The sequence below is a fragment of the Phocoena sinus genome, chromosome 19 (assembly GCF_008692025.1).
Source record: "Phocoena sinus isolate mPhoSin1 chromosome 19, mPhoSin1.pri, whole genome shotgun sequence".
NCBI lineage: Eukaryota > Metazoa > Chordata > Mammalia > Artiodactyla > Phocoenidae > Phocoena > Phocoena sinus.
In genome coordinates this window covers 44,746,607-44,772,797 of record NC_045781.1, presented here as the reverse complement: position 1 = coordinate 44,772,797, position 26,191 = coordinate 44,746,607, and the positions used below count along the sequence as shown (strand labels likewise).

General features: G+C 40.4%; 2 protein-coding genes across 5 annotated transcripts in view; both read right to left on the bottom strand.

The window, feature by feature from the left end:
- Nucleotides 1–17,522, bottom strand: part of PHLPP2 (PH domain and leucine rich repeat protein phosphatase 2) — a 72,854-nt gene extending 55,332 nt beyond the window's left edge. For 3 of the 4 annotated variants that reach the window (XM_032613728.1, XM_032613732.1, XM_032613730.1), the window contains exons 1-3: nucleotides 17,390–17,522; nucleotides 9,652–9,929; nucleotides 55–188 (exon numbers count right to left, since the gene is read on the bottom strand). In XM_032613728.1, coding sequence (XP_032469619.1) covers nucleotides 55–188; nucleotides 9,652–9,929; nucleotides 17,390–17,488 — 511 coding nt within the window. In that variant the 5' untranslated portion in view covers nucleotides 17,489–17,522. Of the gene's footprint in view, nucleotides 1–54; nucleotides 189–7,206; nucleotides 7,247–9,651; nucleotides 9,930–17,389 lie in introns of those variants that run through there. The other variant, XM_032613731.1, reaches the window with a different exon arrangement.
- A 3,999-nt stretch (nucleotides 17,523–21,521) lies between these two features.
- AP1G1 (adaptor related protein complex 1 subunit gamma 1) overlaps nucleotides 21,522–26,191 on the bottom strand; it is an 80,983-nt gene continuing 76,313 nt past the window's right edge. Inside the window, 1 exon segment of the mRNA XM_032613059.1 lies at nucleotides 21,522–25,711. Within this exon segment, the coding sequence (XP_032468950.1) occupies nucleotides 25,610–25,711 (102 nt within the window). The 3' untranslated portion in view covers nucleotides 21,522–25,609.

The window sequence follows — 26,191 nt, the reverse complement described above, 5'->3', positions numbered from 1 at the left end:
AAATAATCAATTAAAAGTCATTAATGTATACACACAGCCATGATAAATCCTTACCACCATAAAATCGAAGCATACAGCCAAGGTCAGGATTTGCCGCCTCCTCCTGTATGCGCACAGGGTCATCAAACCCCAGCCTGGACAAGTAATCATAAACAATCTGAAGAGGTCGTTCAGTAGGTTCCAGTCTCCTGCTTATACAATTCAAAAGAAAAATATTTGTTAAGTAATAAACACACTTCATTCGATTTTTAAAATCTTTTAATACGTGCTAGATTTTTACTTCTATATCAAGATTTTCTCTAATATCACATGATACAACTAATCTAAACAAGTGGTGCTCAAAGTTTTTGGTCTCGGGATCCCTCTATAGTTTTTGAGGCCCCCAAAGAGCTTTTGTTTACACGGGGTGTATCTATTGACATTTACTGAATGAGAAACTGAACTTAAGAATTTCTAAATATTTAGTTATTCATTTTAAAATAACAACAATAAACACATTACATGTTAACAAATATTTTTTGAAAACTATATTTTCAGAATAAGACAAATTTAGTGAGAAGACTTGCATTATTGTATATTTTATAAATCTCTTTAACAGCTGGTTTAATAGAAGACAGCTAGATTCTCAGATATGTAGCATCTAGAAAACTCCACTGTATACTTACAAGACTGAAAGTGAAAAAGAAAATTAATACCTCATTATTATGAAAGAGTTTTGACCTCATGCACCTCTTCAAAAAGTCTCAGAGACCCCCAGAGGGCCCTTTGAGAACCTCCGCTTCAAACTTAAAGGCATCGAATTGAAATTATGAGATATAAAAGATTGTATCTGGCCATAACTGATTTCACATAAGCTGCAACACAATTATAAATGGAGACTTTGGGTTGCTGACTATATCCTATATATTTCCTCTGGCTTCACAGATGATTTTTCCATAAAAACTAGGAATGAACTGCCCAGTAATTCCCCAGAAATCATTAGATTACATGGTTCTGACTGAAAGCTAGGTAAAACCAGAATGTTAGTAATCACTTGTGGCTTCTGGTGACACTGCATATTTTAAAATCACACAGACTTAAGGCAGCTCATTTACAATTCTTTTATCAGAAAGCAAAGAGTCATAAATACACCAGCTAAGAGCATGAGCTCCAAAAGTCAGACTGCCTGGGTTTGAGTCTCACTTCTGCCACTTATCAACTGCATGTATGCCCCTAGACAAGTTATTTAACCTCATTGTCTTAAATTCCTCATCAGTATAATGGGTAGTGCCTAACTCACAGAGCTGTTATTAGAAGTATTTATTTATTTGCTTACAAGAAGATATCACATAGTATATAAAGTGCTTAGCAAATTATTTGGCATGTAGTAGTGTTCAATAATGTACTGACATTATTCAAAAAAAGTCTTAGGAATGGAATAAAAGTTTAATTAGAATAAAAATAAAATGTCTCCCCTATCTGAAACAACAACCAAAAAACAAGTATAGGAAAGCCTGTATGTTTAAAAGATCTTGAAGAACATTATTCATATCCTAAAAGGATTCTGTTTAGAAAACTTAAGTCTTGTATTAATCAGAAGAAACATGATAAACCTTCCATCATGGCAAAAAGATATGAAAGAACTCTGTGTTTTGTGGTTAAAGAACTAGAAAATACTGGTTGGCAATATGCTTTAATTTAAAAAAACATGAAATGGGAATACTACAAAGTGGAATATAAACAACTGTAAAAATATGGTAATTTAGGAATGGAAATCATATTGATGAGTACAGAAAGTAAAAAATAAAAATAGGGACTTCCCTGGTGGTCCAGTGGCTAAGACTCCACACTCCCAATGCAGGGGGCCAGGGTTCGATCCCTGGTCAGGGAACTAGATCCCTCATGCCGCAACTAGGACCCAACACAGCCAAATAAATAAACATTTTTTTTTAAATCTAAAATAAATAAATAAAAATAAAGTAAAACCACCTCCTGGCCCCTCCTGACTGTTCAGTTCTGACTTTCAGCTTCCATCAGCTCAGAACTACTACATGGGGAATGACCAAAGAACTAAAAGCCTACAAAGACCAATAAATATTGAATTTAATAGAAATGAAAAATAAACTTTTCAGAATAAAAATATCAGTTACAATTAATCTCTAGCCAAATAAAATAAAAATCCACAAAGGGCTGTGACAATTAGGCACCTTCCCAGTACAATGGTAGAATTCTTCTAAGAAGGATGCATTTTAAGAGAGACTTCTAATAAACTATATCCTGGACGGGTCAATTAGCCATGTAATAGGAAGACTGACTGAAGGATTAACTTGAAGACAAGGTGACCAAGGGCATAAAGAGCCCTCTCTACCTTCCAATGTCAAGAAGGATTAGACTTACTCTATCTAGATTGCTCCAAAGAATAGGACTAGGACCAAGGAGAAGTTGCACAGGTAGAGTTGATTAAAAAATGAGGAAAAACCTTAATGATTAGAGAAGCCCAATAACGAAACAGACTACCTCTCAAAATAGTTCACAGAGAGCTAGAGAGCCCTCTGTCACGGACACTTTAGACGAGTCTCCTCTAAGAAACAAGTTGGGCCAGATGATCTTCAGCATCTTTTAAAATTCAGGGCTCTTTCAGGTATTTAAGACACCTTGCTAATATAATACAAATTCTACGTGAACACTGCTATTATTTTTGGATACAGAGATCAATGTATTTAAATATAATTCCATATAATGATGACATATTCAAGACCAAGAAACATTATCAATACTTTCAGGCTAAAGCTCATTGACTCAATTTTCCTATTTCTCTCTGGAAAGCCAGGAGAAATGGAAATATCCTAATTCTGACATATTTTACCTGATCAAATGTCCTGGTCTAAAAAGGCTCTGTAGATTTTGGAAAACCTCTTTATATATTTCCACCTAAAGAAAGTATTCTCCCTGGTGGGACGGGGAAAAAAAAAATCAAGAGAATCTCAACATCTGCTCTTATTAATTTAGCATAAATGAGCAAACAAGAAATAGTTCAAGAACTGCAAAAACAAGTAAAACGAGGGACTAATTCCATTTACTCATTAAACTCATCTGCTTAAGAGAGTAGAGTATGGGGGAGGGAAATGGTATAATATGCTTACGGATCAATTTTGTGTTTCAAAGTTCCAAAAGTTTAACAGGCTGCTAATTAGCTGTGTGTTAAATCTCTCACAAATCAAAGGAAATATATATACTGCAAAACAGGTGTAGGAGAGAGTATGTTAGCAAAGAAAGGTTCCATTCAGCATTTGAAATACTTCCACTGCGCTTTAAGAAGAGACAATATGACTATTGTTAACAGTTTTAGTTTGCTTCTAATGCTTCAAGGAGCTACAATAGTCCTTGTAAATCTGAATATATGTGCATATGGTTATTTTTCTCCAAACCAGCCAACCAATACAGTAATGCTATCAACAGTGTTTGCAGCTCTTAGCCAATCTGAACAGCGCCCACAGTTAAGTTAGAGGTAAGAGAAGAGTACATTTCATTCCAGGTATCATTTCACAAGAATTCTAGTTAATAGTGGGAGGCAAAAGTATACATTATTTTTCTTTTTTTTTTGGTATGCGGGCCTCTCACTGTTGTGGCCTCTCCCATTGCGGAGCACAGGCTCCGGACGGGCAGGCTCAGCGGCCATGGCTCACGGGCCCAGCCGCTCCGCGGCATGCGGGATCTTCCCGGACCAGGGCACGAACCCATGTCCCCTGCATCGGCAGGCGGACTCTCAACCACTGCGCCACCAGGGAAGCCCAAAAGTATACATTATTAAACCCCAACATATTGTATCCAAGACCCTAACAAAGCAGAGCAGCATTCTCTACAACAAAGTCAGGTTAAAACTCAATCTCTGGCCATCTATAAAGGTAAAATCTGCAAAATTTGAAGACCGACAATACAGATCACGATACAAACAACAAGGATACTTCGATGAATGTTTACCCCATACCTGACACTAGGCTGGGAAGTATCTCACATTTTACAAAACTAGGAAATAAGAAAAATGAGGTTCAGAGAGTCACACAATTAGTACATATGGCATCAGGGTTTGAACCTGTGTCGGTTTCCTTACAAAGCCTAGCCTCCTTTAGGGAAACAATACTATTTTCTAAATGTAGATTTAAAATGTATGCAGAAGAGAGCTCAAAGCACTTCATATGTTAACTTACATCAAGAAACATAAAAAGTTATGTTTTAAAATTACTGTACGTCATTAGTCTAATACATCATCATTTGAAAGATAGACTACTTTTATGCATCATTGTTGTATGAGAGTCTTTCTAGCCTTCGTGGTCCCTGGTTCCTGTGGGGTAGATTCTAAATCCTCAGAGTTTCCTGAGTAATGGGAGTGTCTTAGTTATTCATGAGCCCCTTGGATAACCCCTAGGTTTATGCTAAGAAATGAGCTGACTCAGGATGGGGGCTGGTCACCAGAAAGACCAACCACGTGAAGACAGGGCTGGGGCCTGGAGTGAGCCCGACCTTGGGGGAGGGGAGGGCTGGAGATTTGAGTTCAAGCACCTACCTGATCAATGACTAAATCAGTCAAGCCTACCCTATAATACCTCAATAAAAATTCTGTACCGAAGCTTCCCGATGGATGAACACACTAATGTGCTGGGAGGGTAACACGGATGCTCCCAGACCTCGCCCTATGTGTGTCTTCATTTGGCTGGTCCTGATTTGTATCCTTTATACGAAAATTGTAATCTTAAATATTGCTTTCTTGTGTTCTGTGAGACATTCTAGTGAATTATTGAACCTGAAGGGGTCATGGGAGCCCCCTAAATTTTTATCCAGTTGGCCTGAAATGCAACCAGAGCGTAAAGTCAGGGCGGTCTTGTTGGAGACCAGGCCCTTTAAATTGTTTGTTTGTTTGTTTAATTTTTATTTTATATTGGAGTATAGCTGATTAACAACGTTGTGTTAGTCTCAGGTGTAATGTCCTTTAACCTGTGAAGGAAGTTTGTGCAAACTCTGCGTGGTTAGTGTCAGAACTGTACTGCAGTAAACCAGATGGCATTGTAACAACCATTAAGAAAGAAAAAACACTGCCAGTTAGACTATGACCTACCAACAACTGTAAGATACACACTGATTTTAGAAGTATTAAAATGTAAAAACAAAACAAAGTTTTAATAAAAACAAATTACTTAATGTGTAACACATTCTTTTAAAGCTTTAAAATACTACAGAAATATGAAACACAAAACAAAAATAATCCTTTTCCTTCCTCAGGGTTAATCAGCTCAGTATGTATCCTGAAACAGGACTTTTCATTCCACTTTTACAATATCAAAATATGGTAAAACAAAACTATAGTGACTTGTTAAGAGGTCACCCAGCAAGTCAGTGATAGTAAAGGAATTAGAACTCAGGATCCCAAATCCTGAGGGCATAATTTTCTGTTAGATATATTTTATCTATTCTTAGCTTATCTTAAAAGATAGTGTATCAACCACAGAAATCTTAGTCATTTTGATGACTGAAAATAAAAATATGACCATGAGCCAAAGGGCACTTCATTTTGTTACATGTGATATTTTTACAACTTTTCAAAGAGAAGGCAATGACTACACTAAGCTTCACTACTGAGTCATCTGTCACTTTAACAGTCCAATAAAACAGACAGACCAAATAGTATCATGTAAAGGGCACCGGACTGGGAGACAGGATACTTGTGTTCCAACTAGAGCACTAGCACCAGGCAGCTGCAGGAATGTGCTTTGGACCTGACCTCTCCAGGCCTCTGTTTCACATCCATAAAACGAAAGAAAATGGTTTCAGTGATTCCCATGGGGAAGTAACTGGCCTTTTAGGTAGGACAATTCTTTGCTGTACAAGATGGTCCCACACATTGAGGACATTAAGGCTCCCTGCCCTGAATGCTGACCCTAGATGCTGGTAACCCTCCCCTGTAGTTGTGATAACCAAAAGCCCTGCCCCCACATGTATTTCCGGATGGAAAGGGCAGTGGATGGTGAGGTTGGTAGGTTGGGTTCATTTTACTAGTAGGCAGTGGTCTCCAGCCTTTTTGGCACCAGGGGCCGGTTTCGTGGAAGACAATTTTTCTACGGACCGGTGGCAGGGAGGCTGGTGGGGGGCAGCGGGAGGGGGTTCAGGCGGTAATATGAGCAATGGGGAGCAGCAGATGAAGCTTCACTCACTCACTGCTTACCTCCTGCTGTGCGGCCCAGTGCCAGGGGTTGGAGACCCCTGCTAGTAGGCATCTCTCTTAGGTTCCTTCAAGTGCTAAAATTCTATAAACTAGTAATCCCTCTGTTAAATTCAAGTGACAAGTCCATGATTAAAAAAGAGTAAGGAAAGAAGGAAATCATGGATGATTTAGGAAAAACATGGGGTAATTTTAGTGCCAGTAATCCCATTTCTAGGACCTAGTTCACGGAAATCAACAATGTAAAGAGTCATGGGCAAAGGTTTAGTCATCACACTACTTCTAAGGGTTGAGTGACTTGAAACAACCCAAACAGGTAACACTTATTGAGCACTTACTAGGTCCAGGCATCATTTTAAGAAGTTTACTTCCTTGCTCCTCAAAGTGTAGCACATCACTTAGGAGCTTAATAGAAATATAGACCCACAGGCCCCACCCCAGAGCCACTGAATCAGAATCTGCATTTTAACAAGCTCCCCAGCTGGACATTCGAGTTTAAGAAGCGTTACAAGTATTAATTCACTTAATCTTCGTAACATGTATAATCTATTTAATCCTCGTGATAACTCTATAATGTAAATATTATCACCCTCCATTGTACAGATTAGTAAACTGAGGACAAAGCGTTAGGCAACTTGCATAGTAACACAGCCAATTTGAACACACACACTCTCAATCCAGAATCCAAGCTCTACACCATTACTGCACATAATTTCTCAAATTTTAAACAAGTTATAGTATATGCATAAAATAGAATATTCTGTAGTTATTAAAACTGGTATCTAAGGAATTTTTAATGATACAAGGAAATTAATTGAAGTAAGCAGTAAATAAAATTGAATATATGGTGTGGGTCCAAATACGTAATTTTAAAAAATTACACACACACACACACACACTTATTTTGAAAAAGATCTGGAAAAAAAAAATGTCAGCATGGCGGGGGAAGGGGGAGGTAATATATGGAATCTGGTGTCAGAATGCCAGAGTTCAAATTCCAGCTCTACACTTACCAGCCAAGTGATTCTAGGTGAGATGATTAACTCTTTTAAGACTCATTTTCCTCATCTATAAAATAGGGAAAGTATTTACCTCACAAGATTGTTATGAGGATTAAGTGAGATAATCTACAAAAAGCATAAGCAATGAAAATTATTTCTCTTTATACTTTTTCATTTTTCCAAAATTTCTACAATGAATATAAATCACACTTCATTAAGCAGCAAAAAATGTTATTAAAAAAAGATATTGTGTTAGACTGTCAACTATCTTATGAAGGGCTATTACAAAGAAAGTACCTATTCTTCTGATGCGATAAACGTAAGACTGAACTCAAGCAATTAACCGTTGAGTAAGAGGTCTAAAAAAGATCTTTAAACAATTATGATTAAATAGTGAAACTGAGCAAGGCACACTGTGCCAGTTCCCCTCCGGGAGGGCCTTTACTCGGAAGGAAGTCCACCATCTATCATGAATGATGTCAACATTCCAACTGCTTGGCAGTACCTGCCTGGCCTTGAACAAGTTACTGGACCTCTCGAAGAGCCTCAATTTTCCTCATTGGAAAGGAATAATCCTACCTCTCTTAGAGTTACTGTGAGGATTTAATGAGAAAATGTGCATAAAGCAGTAAGCCCGTTAACTAGCAAAAGAAAGCACTTAATGTTAGCTAAAATATATCATCATTTCTTTGGCTGGCTGAGGCTTCTTGAGCTCCTATTCCAGCAATGAGAATATATTCGGATCTCAAATAATGTATGATCGCACTTCTATGTGGAATCTAAAAACACAACAAACTAGTGAATGTAGCAAAAAAGAAGCAGCCTTGCAAATATAGAGAACAAACTAGGGGCTACCAGTGGGGGGTGGAGGAGCAACACAGCCAGGGCAGGGGGGCGGGGGGTGGGGGAGTAGAGGCGGTAGTGGGAGGCACAAACTACTGGGTGTCAGACAGGCTACAAGGATGTAGTGTACAGCACAGGGGATACAGCCAATATTTTATAATAACTGCAAATGGAGTGTAACCTTTAAAAATTGTACAAATTTTTTAAAATTTTTAAAAAAAGAAAATATATTCATATCTTCAAACCACAGTTCAACAGTGTTTTCATTATTTTATAATCAATTATGTTTTCAAAGAGCTATTTCATTAGAAATTATCAAGGCTACAGGACTAAAAAGAGACAAACTCTCCATTTTAAGTACAGTTTAGATTCACTAAAGTAAATTGTATCACATTTGGATTCTTAACTACACAACTAGTAGTAGCAAGTCAATTCAAGTGGGGTTTTCTCCACTTTTCTAGTACTTTTATGTATACACACATTGGTATACAGATGAGTAATAAGTCTTAGGTTTAAATACTTGAACTCCGTCAATCACTACCAGCTATAATGTAGGTCAAGGCTTTCCACCTGATAAAATTAGATCGGAATCAGTGTTAAGATTTAGAAAAGCCTAAGGGTCACCCAGTCTGATCCTTTCGTTTTACAAATGGATTTAGGAAATGTAGTTAACTGGTGAACAAGGAAAACATTCAAGTGCTAGTCTACTTTTTCAGGAATTAGTCCAAATCCTAAAGGAAAATAATAATAAACCCCTGTTTAGACTTTAAAATGATATCAATGTTTAGCTCAGCTAAAGGTGTTACTATCATTGCCACATTTTTAGGTGTAAGTGGAAGCCTCCTTTCTCACTTTCAACAGTACTGAATCCACAGTTTTGAATTCTGTTTTGAGACATTTATTTATTACAGGGAAAGAGGAGGAGAGAAAGTCAGTGGTCAGGCACTTAAGGAGCTCTTATTTGAGGTCTAACTCAAAGAACTAATAGTTTTTTTTAAAAAGCTGAATCAGGGCTTCCCTGGCTGCGCAGTGGTTAAGAATCTGCCTGCCAATGCAGGGGACACAGGTTCGTGCCCTGGTCCGGGAGGATCCCACATGCCACAGAGCAACTAAGCCCGCAAGCCACAACTACTGAGCCTGTGCTCTAGAGCCTGTGAGCCACAACTACTGAAGCCCGTGCGCCTACAGCCCGTGCTCCACAACAAGAGAAGCCACTGCATTGAGAAGCCCGGGTACCGCAACGAAGAGTAGCCCCCACTCGCTGCAACTAGAGAAAAGCCCGCGCACAGCAACAAAGACCCAATGCAGCCAAAAATAAATAAATTTAATGTTTAAAAAAATTTTTTTTTAATTTATTTTAAATTTAGATATCTGACCTATGATATAATTCAAATGAAGTAATTATCAAATTTTCCTTCCTTTTCCTTTAAAAATTGACAGTTTTTAAATTCAAGAATCCTAATGTCAGCATTCCAGGGAGAAACCTTTTTTCAAGCCTAGTGACCCCATAACCATCATCAGCTCCAGCACGAATGAAGTCCTAAAGCCCACTTCCAAGCAGAAACACATGTGACTTATATTGCAGGAGAATTAGTGGTAAAACTCTGACCTCACCTGACCAGGTCTCCATGAAGCTGCAAATAAAGACGTTCCCTTCCCTCTCCAGCACAAATTTCTGACGCTGGCGTGTCTACTGTGCAAAGGACAAGATGTAAGTCGGAGGAGGAGGAGGCAGTGGCGGAGGCGCTGGCTGCAGTGGCCGTGGCGGTGTCTGCTCCGTACAGGTAAACACAGCCTCTCTTCACATCTTCTCGCAGCCAGTCTCTCTCTCGAGAACCAAACCTACTTCTCCTATTCAGACAATGTCTGCTCCCATTGCGTTTCATAGTTCTCTAAAAACGTCAGGAAAAAGAAATCATTAGCTCAAATGTCTGACTGAATTAGACACATTCAGTCCTCAGCCCACCTTTCCACTCCGTAGTCACCAATACTTGGCTCAGTACCGCCTCCTCTCACAGAGCCTTCTGCACCTGCCATGCCCAGCCCTAAACTGAAAATTTTCATTCTCTTTACTGCTAGTTGTTCATGTCTCTGTCCATCATCTTTTTTTTTCTACTTTTACTTTTTTTTTACTTTTTGATTTTTGGCTGCGTCAGGTCTTAGTGGCGGCACACAGGAACTTCATTGCAGTGTGCGGGTTTTCTTTCTCTAATTGTGGCGCACAGGCTCCAGGGCATGTGGGTTCTGTAGTTTGAGGCGCATGGGCTTAGTTGCCTCGTGGCATATGGGATCTTAATTCCCCAACCAGGGATCGAAACCCATGTCCCCTGCATTGGAAGGCCGATTCTTTACCACTGGACCACCAGGAAAGTCCCTGTCAGTCATCTTCTGACCTTTTTTTTTCTTTATGTTTTCATAAAAATGTCAAGAACAGTAGTGTACCTACTATCTAATTTTCACAAACTTTAATATTTTGCCATATTTAGTTCAGATCATTATTCTAAAGAACATATATATGATATATCCTTACATATATAGCTAAAGCCACCTACTACCTAAAACAATCCCATTCACCTCCCTCATTCCCCAGAAATAAACACTCTACTACAGTGTTTATCATCCCATGCATTTTTTTTTAATTTCTGATTTTTATTGATTGATTGGTTGATTGATTTTTGGCTGCGTTGGGTCTGTGTTGCTGCGCATGGGCCTCCTCTAGTTGTGGCGAGCGGGGGCCACTCTTCGTTGCGGTACACGGGCTTCTCATTGTGGTGGCTTCTCTTGTTGCAGAGCACGGGCTCTAGGTGCGTGGGCTTTAGTAGTTGTGGCATGTGGGCTCAGTAGTTGTGGCTCACGGGCTTAGATGATCCATGGCATGTGGGATCTTCCCAGACCAGGGCTCAAACCCGTGTCCCCTGAATTGGCAGGCGGATTCTTAACCACTGTGCCACCAGGGAAGTCCTCCCATGCATTTTTTGTGTTTGCCATATACGTATATATCTATAAACTCTATATAGTATTGTTTTACATGATTTAAAACTTTATCTAAAACCTAACATACTTATGTTTCACCCTGCAATTTTTTTTGTTTGATTCAACATTGGTTTAGAGATGTATCTATGATTAATACACCCTGCTCATTCTCTTGAATAACATTCCATTATACGAATACACTGAAATTTATCCATTCTCCTGCTGAGGGCATTTAGTTTGTTTCTAATTTTTCAGTGTCGGAAACAATGCTGCAATAAACATTTCTGTATGTCTCCATATGCAAACCGAAAGTTCCTCTAGGGTCCTAGTCCTCTGCCTCATATCCCAAATAAGGAACTACAGAATCAACACAATACTGCACAAATATTCTTTCCATTATCCTGTTTCAAAAGAAAAATTACTGTTGCATTTGATAACTTAGGTATGCATATACATTGTGAAGTCACATTATCTCAGAGCAAAAACAACTGCTACAGCAATATAACAAGTTTCTAAAGATCAATATTTACCTGCTCTATTTTTTTTTAATGGGCCATTTCTATTCCCATTAATAAAAAACTTATTTCCACAAACAATTACACTGACCCACCTTTCTAGGGCCACTCCCCACTGTATTTCACTCTGTTTGTCATATCCAACTCCCCGAACACACCAACTATTCCACAATTCTGTGACTTGCCTGAAATGTCCTTCTCCATCTTGTCCATCTGAGTAGTTATTCTTCAAAATTACTCAAACGTCACCCTCTCTGTGGAGCTTTCCATGTCTCCCATCCCTGCTTTCTCCTACTAATTAAAAAGAATTAATAACTCTACACTCTCCTCCACAGAACTTCTTCACCTTAAACATGCTTCCATTCCCATGTAAATCACAATGAGTTTTTAATTATTTATTTGGTATTTCTTCTTCTCTTATACACTGAGAACCTAGTACAGTACCTTAGCACCTGGGTGGCCCAGAGATGCATGCAGAACTCAGTGATGTCACAGACATTTATTCCCAGTCTGTACTTTAGCCTAATTAGCTTTAGCAAGAAGTTGAACAAACTTGGGGAAAAAAAATCTCCATTTTTATAGGAAACCCTATCACCTTTCCTCTGTATCAGCCACAAAGTAAATAAAATACTTTTGCTACTATTCCTCATTGGAAAACAGAAATATCTATAAATAAAGCAAATATTATTTTTGTAATTACTGAGATTAAATATTTGAGGATAACTGTAGCGCCTAAAATTAAATCTCTGAAGATGATAAAGAAAGGGGAAGGAAAAGTTAGAAGGTATTCCCCGCATGGAGAAAAAGAAAAACAAGAAATCGAGAACGGCTTCATTGTTTAAATTTATGATAATAGGTGAATCGATCATTTTACAGATCTTAGGGATTTAAGTACAGCTAATCAAAACCATGAGGATTATTACTGATTCTAACTTTAGATAAATAGGATAAACCCCTGCTACAAGTGGGAACTAGGCGTCTTTCTTCTCATAAAGAGCATTTTCTCAAAGCTGAACATCTCAGAATTAACAAAGGGCTTTTGAGCACATATTTTATAAACACAGGGACCATCATATTTGCACCACTAAATAATCTTAACCACTGCATAATTAGACAGTGATTTTAAATATTCCTTATTTTTTAATCTTTGGTAAAGGTCAACTGAACCATCTGAAAACAGTATTCTATACAGTGCAGTAACATTTATACAAGGAAGCTCTGCATTCTGCACTTAGTGGAGAGAAATTTTGCTCACTGCTATTAAGAGAGGGCCAGTGGACACCACTCCACACATCCACCAAAAAGTTTCTTTAAAAAAACTTTATAAGGTCAAATAATATCCCACTAACCTTATCAATCTTAGAAAAGTCAAGGCAGACCCCAGGAAGTATTACATTAGTCCGTCCATGATTTTTCTTCTGTGAGGATTTTTAACAGTCATTTTTTAATGTGTATATCTATTTCCCTTAAGACTATACATAGGGCTTCCCAGGTGGCGCAGTGGTTGAGAGTCCGCCTGCCGATGCAGGGGACACGGGTTCGTGCCCCGGTCCAGGAAGATCCCACATGTCGTGGAGCGGCTAGGCTCGTGAGCCATGGCCGCTGAGCCTGCGCGTCCGGAGTCTGTGCTCCGAAACGGGAGAGGCCACAGCAGTGAGAAGCCCATGTACCGCAAAAAAAAGAAAAGACTATACATAAAGTTTTAAGAACTTTACACTGTTGAAACCCATGTGTTGTTGGTCAAAGAATGTATCTCCTGTTTATATGATATATTCCACCCCATGAAAATAAACTGCTGAGTTAGAACTTTAGTAGATATCATTCTCTTAAACCTGTTCAATGGGCATTTAACGGCCTAGATACCAAGCAAGCATAGCCTTCTGGCAACAATCTAGATGGACTGTTTAGCTATCATTAGTTACTGCTGAATTACCTAGTGCTTCCTTCTCCACTGCCTAAACCATCAGGTAAATGTTGGAAAGGTCACTTCTGTCCTCTGAGATGCTTGCAGCTTTTAGAATCACTATTCTACTGGAAATGCTAGATGGAGAACACTTTATTTCCTCCCTTTACTCTTATATAAGAACTATTGACAAGTTTCTCTAAAAGGGAACATAACTATAATCACCCTCACATCAAACAAGTGTATAAAGAGCACATTTAAGACTTAAAGATATTTCTAGAAAGCCGAAATCTTCAGAGTAAGCCATGATTTAAGTACCCACTTCAGTTTTACAGTTTTAACCCTCTAAAAATGAGGGCTCTGATCAGTTCAAAGGTGATAAACTATTAAACGCCCAATGAACTAACTCTAAGGTATGCATGGTAGAACAGGATCTACTGAAGTAACTCTTCATACTCAGTGAGTTCTACTAGACTGTGAAATATCCTGAAGTAGGAGATATGTTTCTGCATTCAAAACTTTAGAATATGGGCTCATCTCTAGGAATATACATGCTAAGGAATATTTTGGAAGGGGTGGATGAGATAAAGAGGGGAAGAATATTTCAGTTCATTAAAATCTTTTTGGTAGTAATTGATTTTAAAAACCATACAAACACATTATTTTGATAAAAACCTGAAACTATTATTGAAAAAACACGTCTCACAGAATCCACTGACTAGATTAATTATAACTTCATTTCTTCTACAGACTGAGTAAAAAAGAAAAGAAAAAAAAACCTCTCCAAATTTCCAAACATCTGGAAATTTCTGCTTCAAGGATACTCCTAATAATCTTAAAGAGTATTAAAAATCTCATACTTATATTCCAACTACAGTTATAAAGGACTATATTCTAAATAGCAATTTGCTGTGGAGAATAGGGAACCCTCTTGCACTGTTGGTGAGAACGTAAATTGATACAGCCAGTATGGAGGTTCCTTAAAAAACTAAAAATAGAACTACCATACGACCCAGCAATCCCATTACTGGGCATATACCCTGAGAAAACCATAATTCAAAAAGAGTCATGTACCAAAATGTTCACTGCAGCTCTACTTACAATAGCCAGGACATGGAAGCAACCTAAGTGTCCATCCACAGATGAATGGATAAAGAAGATGTGGCACATATATACAATGGAATATTACTCAGCCATAAAAAGAAACAAACCTGAGTTATTTGTAGTGAGGTGGATGGACCTAGAGACTGTCATACAGAGTGAAGTAAGTCAGAAAGAGAAAAACAAATACCATATGCTAACACATATATATGGAATCTAAAAAAAAAAAAAAAAAGAAAATGGTCAGAAGAACCTAGGGGCAAGACGGGAATAAAGATGCAGACCTACTAGAGAATGGACTTGAGGATACGGGGAGGGGAAAGGGTAAGCTGGGACAAAGTGAGAGAGTGGCACAGACATATATACACTACCAAACGTAAAATAGCTAGCTAGTGGGAAGCAACTGCATAGCACAGGGAGATCAGCTCGGTGTTTTGTGACCACCTAGAGGGGTGGGATAGGGAGGGTGGGAGGGAGATGCAAGAGGGAGGAGATATGGGGACATATGTATAACTGATTCACTTTGTTATAAAGCAGAAACTGACACATCATTGTAAAGCAATTATACTCTAATAAAGATGTTTAAATAAATAAATAAATAGCAATTTGCTAAATAAATCTGGGGGCAGATTTTGAATCAAATTTTCCAGTAGGCCATATGGTGGACCTAGATCTAATCTGGCTAAAGTTACACCAGTTTAGCTATATTAGCCTTTTTATGACGACCTATACTCTTTGACAATAATGATGTTCATGATTTGGTATTAAGTATAGAAGAGTTACAGAAAAGAAAAGAATGGTAAGCCTTTTTAAAAGGGTTTTCAGAAAAGAACATGTAGGAAACTATGGCTTTCTTCCCGATTCTGAAAGTCTTCTACTTACATATTCCTTTCCAGTTTCACCTGACACAAAATTCAACCACTCAGCTACTGAAGGGAACTTCTGTCTGTAGAACACACCGCACCTATTCTTCATAGTCGATCCCATTCATTTGCAAGGATGCAAAGGTCCAAGACACTGTTAGCCTCCCACATCACCAGCTCAGCACTATAATCAAGATTAATTTCTGGACTCTTTCTAATGGTCCCCAGATTGGAACCCCACGGAACCAGTGGTAGGTTGGACCACTTCCTGGAAGTGCAGGAAGGTCGAACCCTTCAAAAAAGATCCTCATTTCTCAATTCCTTCCCTCCCACAACTCACTCTCTCTTCACCAAAAAATAGTTGTAAAAATAGCCAAGGCTGTAACCTTCTAGGCCAGAGGGCATTACCTCTCTCTCAGACCTGCCCTTTCCTGATAAGCCAGGCCAGCAGAACTTTATTAAGTTCATTCACAATTTACATTTTTGTGACCTTACAGTTTTAAGTAAATATCCAAAAGCCTTTGAGTAATTATATTTAATTAAAATATAATTTTAATATAAATTATATTTAATATAATGTAATTATATTTAATATAAAACATGATTAAAGTAAATATGTATAAGGTCTATGCAGAAGTAGAGATAAACTATGAAAAGTTATTTCTTTAGTTGCTGCATTAAGACTGGGAGGTAGCAGCAGAAAAAAAGTTTTATATTTTAGAGTTCTAATTTATGTTGTTTCATGGATTCACCAGATGCTTCAAATCTATTATTTTTTTCCAATGTTGTTGTTTCTTTGTGATGCCCTACGTATAATCTTAGTAGCGAGTATACAGTCGCACCCTCAATCCCAAAGAACAACTATTACTTAATGAATTTTTAAACATTATGTATTTTCATTGTTTTGCAAAGTAGTTTTGAAACACGTCAAATCTAAATTTTCTTTTCTCTTTTCCTTTTCTCTGGCAAGTTTTAAAGCCTGCTGATTCCTCTTCTAGAACTTTAGAAGGAATTCCACTCCATCTCCAGGACACCTAGTTTACATATCTGACCTACAGAAAAATTTCTCTCCAACTATTTCGAAGGCTAGTAGAAAACTCCATCCAGTGTGTCTCCCACAACCCCTCCTTTTAACCACCTTCACTGTCCCCTTCCCACCCTACATTCCTGTGCATTTTAACTTCTTGTCATCACCTTCAAGACTCCACTCCCCCCCTTGCCCGCATCTGCCTTCACTTCCTCCTACTCCCCCCCAATTCCTGCCAAAAGCCCCGTTAGCTGCCTGTTGCATAACTGCTCCCCCGTCACCGTCTCTCTGGATTGTCAGCCCCACTCCCGCCAGCAGGAATGCCCCTTTTTGTCCAACCCCTCCTCCCTTCTGCAGCACGCCCAGCGATTCCCCGAGATTAAGCTCCTCCGGCGATTCTCCCTCCAGGCCCGCGCTCCGGAGCGAGAAGCGGGTCTTAACTTCGGTGGTAAGCTCCGAGGGCAGAGGCGGCCCACTCCAGCCGGCGCAGTCCCAGCACACCGCAGCGCCCGGCCAATCACCGCCGCCATCCTCCCGCTGGGGTGATGTCTTCAGGTGTCCGGGGAGAAAGCCCTGCGTACTATCAGCTCCGCTGTCGGGCCAGGAGCCGCCGGCCTTGGGGCCCCGTGCGCAACCGGGGGAGGCAGAGGCTGGCCCCGGGGTCCCAAAGGAGCCGAGTGCGGCGGCGACCGGGTGGACGCCGGCCCCAAGGCGTGGGCCTGCGAGGCGGGTGGCACGCGGCCAGGGATGGGCAGCGGTGGGGACGGAGGCGGCCGCGGCCTCGGCGGGGGCCAGCTGCAGAGGCCTCCGCGGGTGCCGCGGCCCCTCCAGCCGGGTTCTGGGTTCGACTGAGCCGCAAGGCTGACTGACCGACGCGAGGTGGGGGTCGCCTGCTGCCTCGGCCACCGCGCGGGGTAGGGGCGGCCTCTGCCCGCTTTCGCTCCCTCCCCAACCCGCCCGCCCACCTCACCTTCAGGACACGGATCCCGCCCGGCCGGCGGCTCGGGGGCGCTTCGGGCGGCTCCGGCGGTTCGAGCGGGCCCGCGGGGCCCGGCTCCACCTCCCCCATCTGCGGCTGGTGGAGGCTGCACAGGGACGCCCGGCCAGCGCTACGCCGCACGGAGCCTCGGCGGCGAGCGCGAACAGCCTGCGGCCCCGCCCCACGCAGTCCGCCGGCCCCGCCCCCTGCCGCCCTGCCGGCCCTGCCACCCGCCGCCCCGCCGGCCCCGCCCCACCCGCAGCCGTTTCGGCCCTGCGTAGCCGCGGGCCCGACGCGTCCCGGGCGCTGCGAGCCGCAAGCCGCTGGGCGGGCTGCCGGGGACCTCGCGGGCGGAGCCCGGCGCCACCGCAGGGCTGGGCCTCCGTTGTCGGCCGCCCTCGGTTTGGAGGACTGAGGTACAGGGAGGATTATTTGCTGCTGTCCCCGCCTCCGAAGTACGGGCTGGACAAGGAAGGGGGGGTGGAGGGCTGCACCTGTCAATAGTGACGCGAGGACGCTGCCCTCCGCCAAGGGTGCCTCTTGTAACTGACCTTTCCCAGACCTTCCCTCTGTACTTCAAAACCGGATGCCTATATTCAATATCCTATGATAAAACATAATAGAAAAGAATATGAAAAAATAATGTATATATATTTATAGCTGAATCACTATGTTGTACAGCAGACATTAACACAATATTGTAAAACAACTATGCTTCAATTAAAAAAAAAAACTGGACCGTCACCCTCACGTACAAAGCCATTGAACGAGTTGTTGAGAATACTCACCTTAGCAAGCAAGGCCCTTTCTCTTCCTTATTAGAGATGCTCACGGCCTTCTTCAGCAAATTCGACCCCACCTCACGTACAAAATGTCATCTCACCTCCCAGCCACATTTTAATTTCTCCTCATTTAGTAAAATTATCAGAATATTGTTCTCTGCTTCAAGCAGTAATGTGGTCTGGTCTGAAAGCCATTTTATTATTTGCAATTCTAGTTCAGAAAATTTTTATTATTTTCTTTTAGTTCCTGCAGTGATAGTTTTGTGACTGGTCAGTGGGCTAAATCAGACAGCCAGATTCCAAATTTCAGCTCTACCTCTTATTATTAGATCTATACCCTTGTGCTATTTTATCTAAGCCTTTGGTTCTTAGCTGTGAAATAGAAATTAGTCTGTATAGTAGTTATTATGAAGATTTTGCAAATGCATACAAAGTGCTTGACACATAGTAGTGATTCATAGGTGTCACTATTATTCTGAATTTCCAAATTTAAGAGACACTCAATTCCTTAGAGTCCTCTTGTTAATTCTGCTCTAAATTGTCTTAGGAAACCTTCTAGACCTCTGGATTTTTAGGTCTCCCCCTGCTACACAGGTGTTGAATCTTCAGGCAACTTCTAAGGAATTAGAAAAAAAACAATTTCTTGTGCTTTGAATAATTGGTATCACCTATTAACCATTGCTTCAGCTTGCCTAGTACAGACCAACTATATGTTAAGAATATTTTAATTGTAGGTTTAGAACGAGAGTTTGACATCTGTCAGTGCAGTCTGTTCCCCTCTTCTATGTATGCGTTTATAGATATTTTAAATTCCAAGACAAAATTTGACTCTTGCAAAGATTCTGACTCTGTACAAATTATTTCTTCTGTGAAAGTTTGGTCACTACCTTCTCCCCTCTCATGAGTTACTTTGTATATACCAAAATTCCAATCTCCAGTCATCTTCATTTCTTTGCCTCATTTTAGTGAATTTAAAATGATGTCTCTGTGAGTCTGGTGTAAAGTGAAAAAAACTCTTTAAGTTGTCTACCTCCTGGGTTTTCTTTCTACCCTGAAATTACTTTCAAGAAAGCTACTCAAAGTAGTTGGATTCCCATTTCAGTGCTTATTGGGTAACTTCTTCCAGCAAGAACACTGGTATGTAAGGGGTAAGCACCAATATGGAGACAGAAGTGGAGTTGACCAAGGGCAGACAGGCAGAGAAAAGAATGAAAATGTGGTTCAGAATTAAGTGCTTCTAAAAGCCTGTTTCTTGAGGTACTACACATTACATTTTCCAGATCTCATGAGCAGAAGCTCTTTATTAGTTTATCATCTGAAGGGGAAGGATCCTGTCACACGACCAGCATTTGAGTTCATGCTGGGGAAGAGCAGTGGTAGATGATTTTTATTTTTTTTTGTAATTAATGGGACAGTGGGCTAAAGCATCAATTCAGAATACAAGCATATGCTAAAAGTTATGTATTTACTACTTCTTCAACAACAGTAGTACCTCTTTCAAAAAGAGAAAAAAGCTAGGAGCCCAGGTGTTGCAGGGGATAATTTATGACGCAGCTCTCTTTAAAGGTCTCCATGGTTTAAGACCCAATTCAGTTAAGTGGTGACAACCAGTTGATTCTGAGTTTTCTTTTCAGATCATGTATTGCCATTAACATTTTATACTGTTTCAAAGGTCACATATTCATGTTCTCCCCCAGTTCAAGGCAGTGTGCATTACGTATGCCTAGGGTTATGTAACTACAATTTCTAGAAATGGTAAACAGCTCAGACTAACCCTAAAAATAAATTCCTCTGGGATTTTTTTGTGCAAATATCCATCTGCCCTCACTGCAGGTTCATCATTACAAAAATCAGTTTGAATCAAGCCAAGAGACAGAGAAGTCATTAGACTCCCTCCTTTCTGTATCCTTCCTGTAAGTGCATACCTCTCTTTCCACCTGGAAGGGGTTGGGGAGGGACACACACACACACACTTTATCCCAGGAGCTCTTCCTAATCTTCACTACAAAATGGAAAGAAGGTCTGGAGAAGGAGAGTTCACATCTGTAAGATTTTGGTAGAGGAGACATAAGAGCTTACTACATTTGCTTCTTTATAGCTAGTTCCCACTCCTTTGATGATCACAAGTCATCTTTAGGCCTAAATCCTTTGTTATTTCTACCACAGATTGAGCAGATTTAGATATTCCTTATTTTAGTTTCAAATAAACAGGCTGTATTTACCTGGCTTCCAGGTTTGAAGGATTTTTTTTCCTTGAACACTTTTGTATTGTTGAATATGGGGACAACTGAACTAGGGAAGGAAATAGCATGAAAAATACTTTAAAAAGTGATAAAAATTGGGCTTCCCTGGTGGCGCAGCAGTTGAGAGTCCGCCTGCCGATGCGGGGGACACGGGTTCATGCCCCGGTCCAGGAAGATCCCACATGCCGCGGAGCGGCTGGGCCCACGAGCCATGGCCGCTGAGCCTGCGCGTCCGGAGCCTGTGCTCCGCAACGGGAGAGGCCACAACAGTGAGAAGCCCGCGTACCCCAAAATAAAAAAGTGATAAAAATTAATTTGGTCCTTCTGGATGGAAGTTCAAATCTGAACACTATTCGCTGTATTAAGTAAATGTCTAGAGTCTATTACTGGCCAGCGTTTTCTACTGCAGCGTTTATATTTTCCTCTCGTTACATGGAGATGAAGGTGTCCAGTAAATTTAATATTAGAAACAAAGATGAATTTTAACTAAGCCACATGTAAGATTACAGAAATGTCACTTATCAAACAGCACCAAAGGGCACTTCTGCATAAATTAGATAATTGCCAAGGCCTACTTCCTTCTACTTCTCAGGGGACGAACTATCACACTCTCCCTCTTTTCAATAAGGGACTATCAGGGATCATCTGAGTACTAGAACACATAAGCTCCCAACTTTCAACCACTCTCACTTCTATGGAAGAGTTCATATAAAATAGATCATGAAACAGAATTCATTTGGCTGGTCAAGCCTTCCTCTTCTTAAGACACAGATAAACTTGAACAAATCACAAATAGACGCTTTAAACTAAAAGCTCATGACCACCTCTAACACACAATTCATCTTGACATGATTTATTTGCCTTGTTTGAGAATTCACCCATGTAGAGAATACCAGCATGGAAACAATCACTAGTTAAAATTTCCAATTGCACTTTTCACTGTCTGTAACTTCAAGTTTTTAAAAATTTGTTCAAGTTCCTCTTTTGGTGAGATTTCTGTGTAAAAGGAACATTAACAGGCAAGTTTAGCTCAAAGCTCTGGAATAAGAACTCATCAAAGGCTTCTCTAATCCACTTGTAAGAAGTGAGGAAGCAAAATTTAAATCATTGAGTATTGACTTTTTATTAGTCACTGTTCATAATTTGTTTCAACCAAAAGACAATACACACAGCAGAATTCTAGTGCATCCCATGTAAATGTTTACATCCATTTTATTCCTCTCGCCTCTAAGACTTATCATTTAATTTAAAATTTTTTTTACATCTCAAAAATATGTCTGCAATAATTAGAACTTCATTAGCCGTCCCGCTTGGAAACAGCCTTTTAATATCTTTACAGTAAAGAAGATGTGATGGGGCTTAATGAAAATGTAACTTACAACATTATGAAAGAAAAGGGACTATACAGGGACACAGTGGGAGTTCACAAAGGAAAGAGTTCAGAAGCTCTTTCCCATGAAGCCCCCAAAGAGAAAACAAAAACAAAACACACAAAGCGCAACAGCAGGTTCCAAAAACAAAAACAAAAACAAAACTCCAATGTTCCATGTTGAAGTCAGAATCAGCCTCGTGGAAGTTCAAGAAGCAACTGTGCATGCTGCTTCAGCCTTTTCTTCTGTTTGAATGTTCCAGGTCCTGGAACCCTGTAGATGGGACCCACTCACTGCTATTGCTTGAAAAAGAGTTATTCACTTCCAGTTCTACAAGCAGGCCCACCCTCCTGAGCCAGAGCTGGTCAAAGCTTTTTAAACTTCAGGACTTTCTGAGCACGTCTCTTTTCAGTGATCCTCCCCATTACCAAACTCCTGAGTGCACAGACGTGTACCACCTCTCCACCAACCACAAAGCTCGTGAGTATCCACTTTTTGCTCTCTAGCTCACTCTCTGTTTAGGACAATGTGGGTAATACACATTCACTAGAAAAAAACATACGCATTCAAACTTTCCTTCCCCTAGTTCTCATAGCCCAAATATTTTCCAACGCAGAAGATAATGAAGTTGAACCTTGAAAACAGTATCCCCTAATTTCCAACCTCTCAGAACAACATAAAAATGGAAAGCATGTTATATAGTAGACGGAAATACTCAAACCGTTAGTGCTAGACAGTTTTCTTATATAAATGGGACAAAAAAGGGGTACGAAGCACATCTTTAATCTACAAGAGGGAAGGAATCCCCTCCCAAATGTTACAGTGAGGAATGTTTCTTTAAATTAGAAAGACCTTAAAATGAACAGATAATCACTATACAAAGCATGAAACATTCCATGGCTGTCCAAATTACCTCGAGGTAACAGCACCGGAGCATAGTGGGAGAAGCTTCTTCTCGGGTAGAGCACCCTTCCTACAGTTTTCTGAGATTACTTAGACGAATTCTCCTTTAGGATTACTGTGGGGGTGGGGAGGGAGTACAGAATAAAAACTACTCTGGAAGAGGGGAAATAATGAGGTAAAAGTGCATGTGAAATTGTCCAAGTAAGTGTGTTCAGGCTCACTGCTTATCACCCTGGAGTTATGAAAACAGCCATGGAAATCACCCTTTCCTCACAATGGCTCTGAAGTTGTAAATCTAAACAATTTTGCTCCCCCGTGAATGGTTATACTAGGGAAAGAAATAACTGAAATGTGTAAGTATTCATAGAAATTAAGAGATTCCTCCTTTAGCAGCACGGCCAAATGAGAGGAGAACGAATTCTGATCCTAGAAACTAAGGCACACTGAAGCTTTCAAAGATCCAATCATTTGAAACAGTCTTCACAACCATCAGTATCCTAGGCAGTTAGTTACCTGGCTGCTAGTCCTTCAATACGGTGCTCAGGTTCACTCTCTGGAATCATTTCATATTCTACACAGCACCCTTTGTATTAAGGCCATGATTTTTACTCTGTCTAGACAAAGCTATGGATGATCACATAACTCTACCTCAAAACTACATTCACCCAAGGAGACACTTTGTTCTGAGAGTAGACCCTTTCCAGCCCCATTAGCTAGCACTGTCTCATAGCATGATCTTCAGCAGATTTCTGAGATTCAAATCAGTTCAACTAAAGAAACTTGAGCTGGTTAACTATAAACGTGAGAGAGAAAATAAAGCCTCAACCACAAGAGGAATGTTAGACAAATTCTATTCAAGAAATCCACCAATATTATGTTAATCCTATCACGTTTCACAGCATTAAGTATCCATCGAATGAAATCAGTCTGCAAAGAAACCTTTAAAGACTATTTTTCATCACACAGGCAGAGCAGTTGTTTGAAACACACACTAGACCACACTTACTTTACTGAAAACTACGCACAAGGTAATATCCTGTTCTTGACTCAGTCAACCATTTACCCAGTAGAATAAGTTTTAGCAAATCTTGCTCTTAAATACTAAAATAAGACCAGAAAGTTCCCCCTTTGGAGCCTTTAGTTCAACTCCAGTTTGTCAAATGTTAGGAATAATCTAGCATCTGATACAGAGCTAGATTTGACAAGACACTGAAGATTTTAAGTAAAGGCTTGGTGAAATGGAGGGGGAAGAAATGGATATCTGTATCCAGTTTTAAGACCAAAGCCAAAGTGGTCCTTATACTGTACTCAATACAGTAATGATTGCAAATGTTTTAAGAGCAAGGTGGGCCTGACTTTTCCTTTTCTTTAGTACATCAGACATGGCACCTGTGCACCTGAACATACACAGTACATTCAACACGTGCCACAGGAGAGTCACCTTACCTCATGCCAGCAACTCAGTGTTAAGGTTTGATAACATGAGGGTCCTTTCTAAAAGCACTCGGCACTCTCACTAGTTTAAAAAGCTCCAGATCTCAAGTCTTTGATGCAGATACTCATAAGATTGGCCTCTCTTGAAAGACCAACTTCTCGCACTCAGGAAAGGATATTCCTACCCTATGGTGTCTATAAGACTTCCTCTGACATAGGGGGTAAGGAAGCTACAAGGCTTCATTCCAACACCATAAAGTACGATATAGGAAAGATTTCTTTAACTGCGTGGTCTTTATTTCAGTGCCAGTGTTACAGATACAACACAAATGTTCCAGTTAGAAGAAGGAATTCAAACGGAATGCCAAGGTCCAAGCCAGGCTCAGGAAATAAAAAGGGAGATTTTGAGTAATGGAGAAGATGACTCCAATATGCTCTAGAGTGAATCAGATACTCACTCTTCCTGTGGGCAAAGGTGCTTTTTGTTAAGGAGTCTGTACTTTAAAAGTGGCAAACTCCTCTTTCCACCCATTTACCATAGTTCAGGCAAGTCATGGGTTTGGGAGAAACTTTAAAATTTGTAGTGGGAATAGGGGCATTAATAACTATTAATATACCTTTTGTAAGTTGTCCACTTTGCACTTTAAGGGGAATCAATTTTGAAAATCATGGAGAGTACTCATGACTACAGCTAAAGAATGCAGAGAAAGGGGGGCTGGAAGAGCCTTTGAAGTTTCTATTACAAATAGAGCACCATATCCTTCATGCCAAATCTAAACAAAAGCTCTTTTTAACTGCATCTGTCCAGTGTTTACAAATAACCTTTCAAGGTCTGACCAGTTCTTGGTAACAAACATACATACATGTGTGTGTCTGTGTGTATACAGCAATGCACAGAAAAGGCTACCAGGAGCCTAATGCCTCTTTCAAACATTGGGGGAACCAGTAGAAAAAGGCAGGGCTCCCTGATGTCCACCGTTACATTTCCGTTCTCAATGCCAGATGTAAAAAGCGCCTGAAGATGGTAACCCAGCTAGTGAGGAGTAAATACCCCACCTCGCCCAGTCCACAGAGAAACACAGTAAAAGGAAGGGGCAACTCTGCTGCAGAGACAGAGTGAGTGTCTTCTTGCCATGAATTCCAGTCCTCTCCTCCAGACCAGCTGCTTATTTCCTCAGGGGCTCAGGGAATGTTGATTCTGGCTGTAAATGTAGGAGGGGTGGAGAAGTGCAGAAAAAGGAGAGGAGGAGGAAGAGTGCAAAGTAGCCTCCAGAAGCAGCCGGCCTCAACAGTGGAGGAGAAGAGATTAGTCTTTAACAACGCTTCAAGGTCAGCAATAACTTTAGGAAAATCCTCCTCAACAGTTCTCTTCAGCTCCTCATGCCCATGGTACAGTTGGGGGGGACTTGCAGCGATCATAATCTCCTTCCCAGAGTTCCTTTGATTGAGTGGGATAAGAATGAGAATGGTGCTGGACCCTCATTGCCAGGACTGAGGGGGAAAGTTGTTCACCTCTGCTAGATCTTGCATTGCTGAGCCCTTGTGATTATATGTGAGCTTGATCCGCATTCGCAGCTGTTGCTGTCAGAAGAAAAGGGAATAAAAAATTACACACTGAAATAAAATCTTTAGAATCTGTACAGTCTACAAATAGACTTTTAATCTTAGAAAACACACATTATTTTAAAGCAGAACTCTTAAAAATGAAACACAGGCAAAAAACAACAACAAAAACCACCTAATACTCTAGCTATTAGCCAACATCATGCAGTCAAGTAGAGAAAATGCATCTCCAGAACTCACTGTTGGCTTCAATCCTAGAACCACATTAACAGGACAGAACCACTCAGGAGCATTTTCACAGAAACATTTGCTAAGTGCTTTTCTCAAAGATTCAACCCTTGTATCCAATTTTCTAGAAAAATGAGGTAAACGTACTCATCTTATGCTCTACATTCAGATATACTGGTTGCTTTGTCCCCCTCCCCATGCAAAAACCTAGACTTTTAAGCCTCTAAATAGAGAACTCTTTAAATGTGCATTTTAAAGATTTTTTTTTTG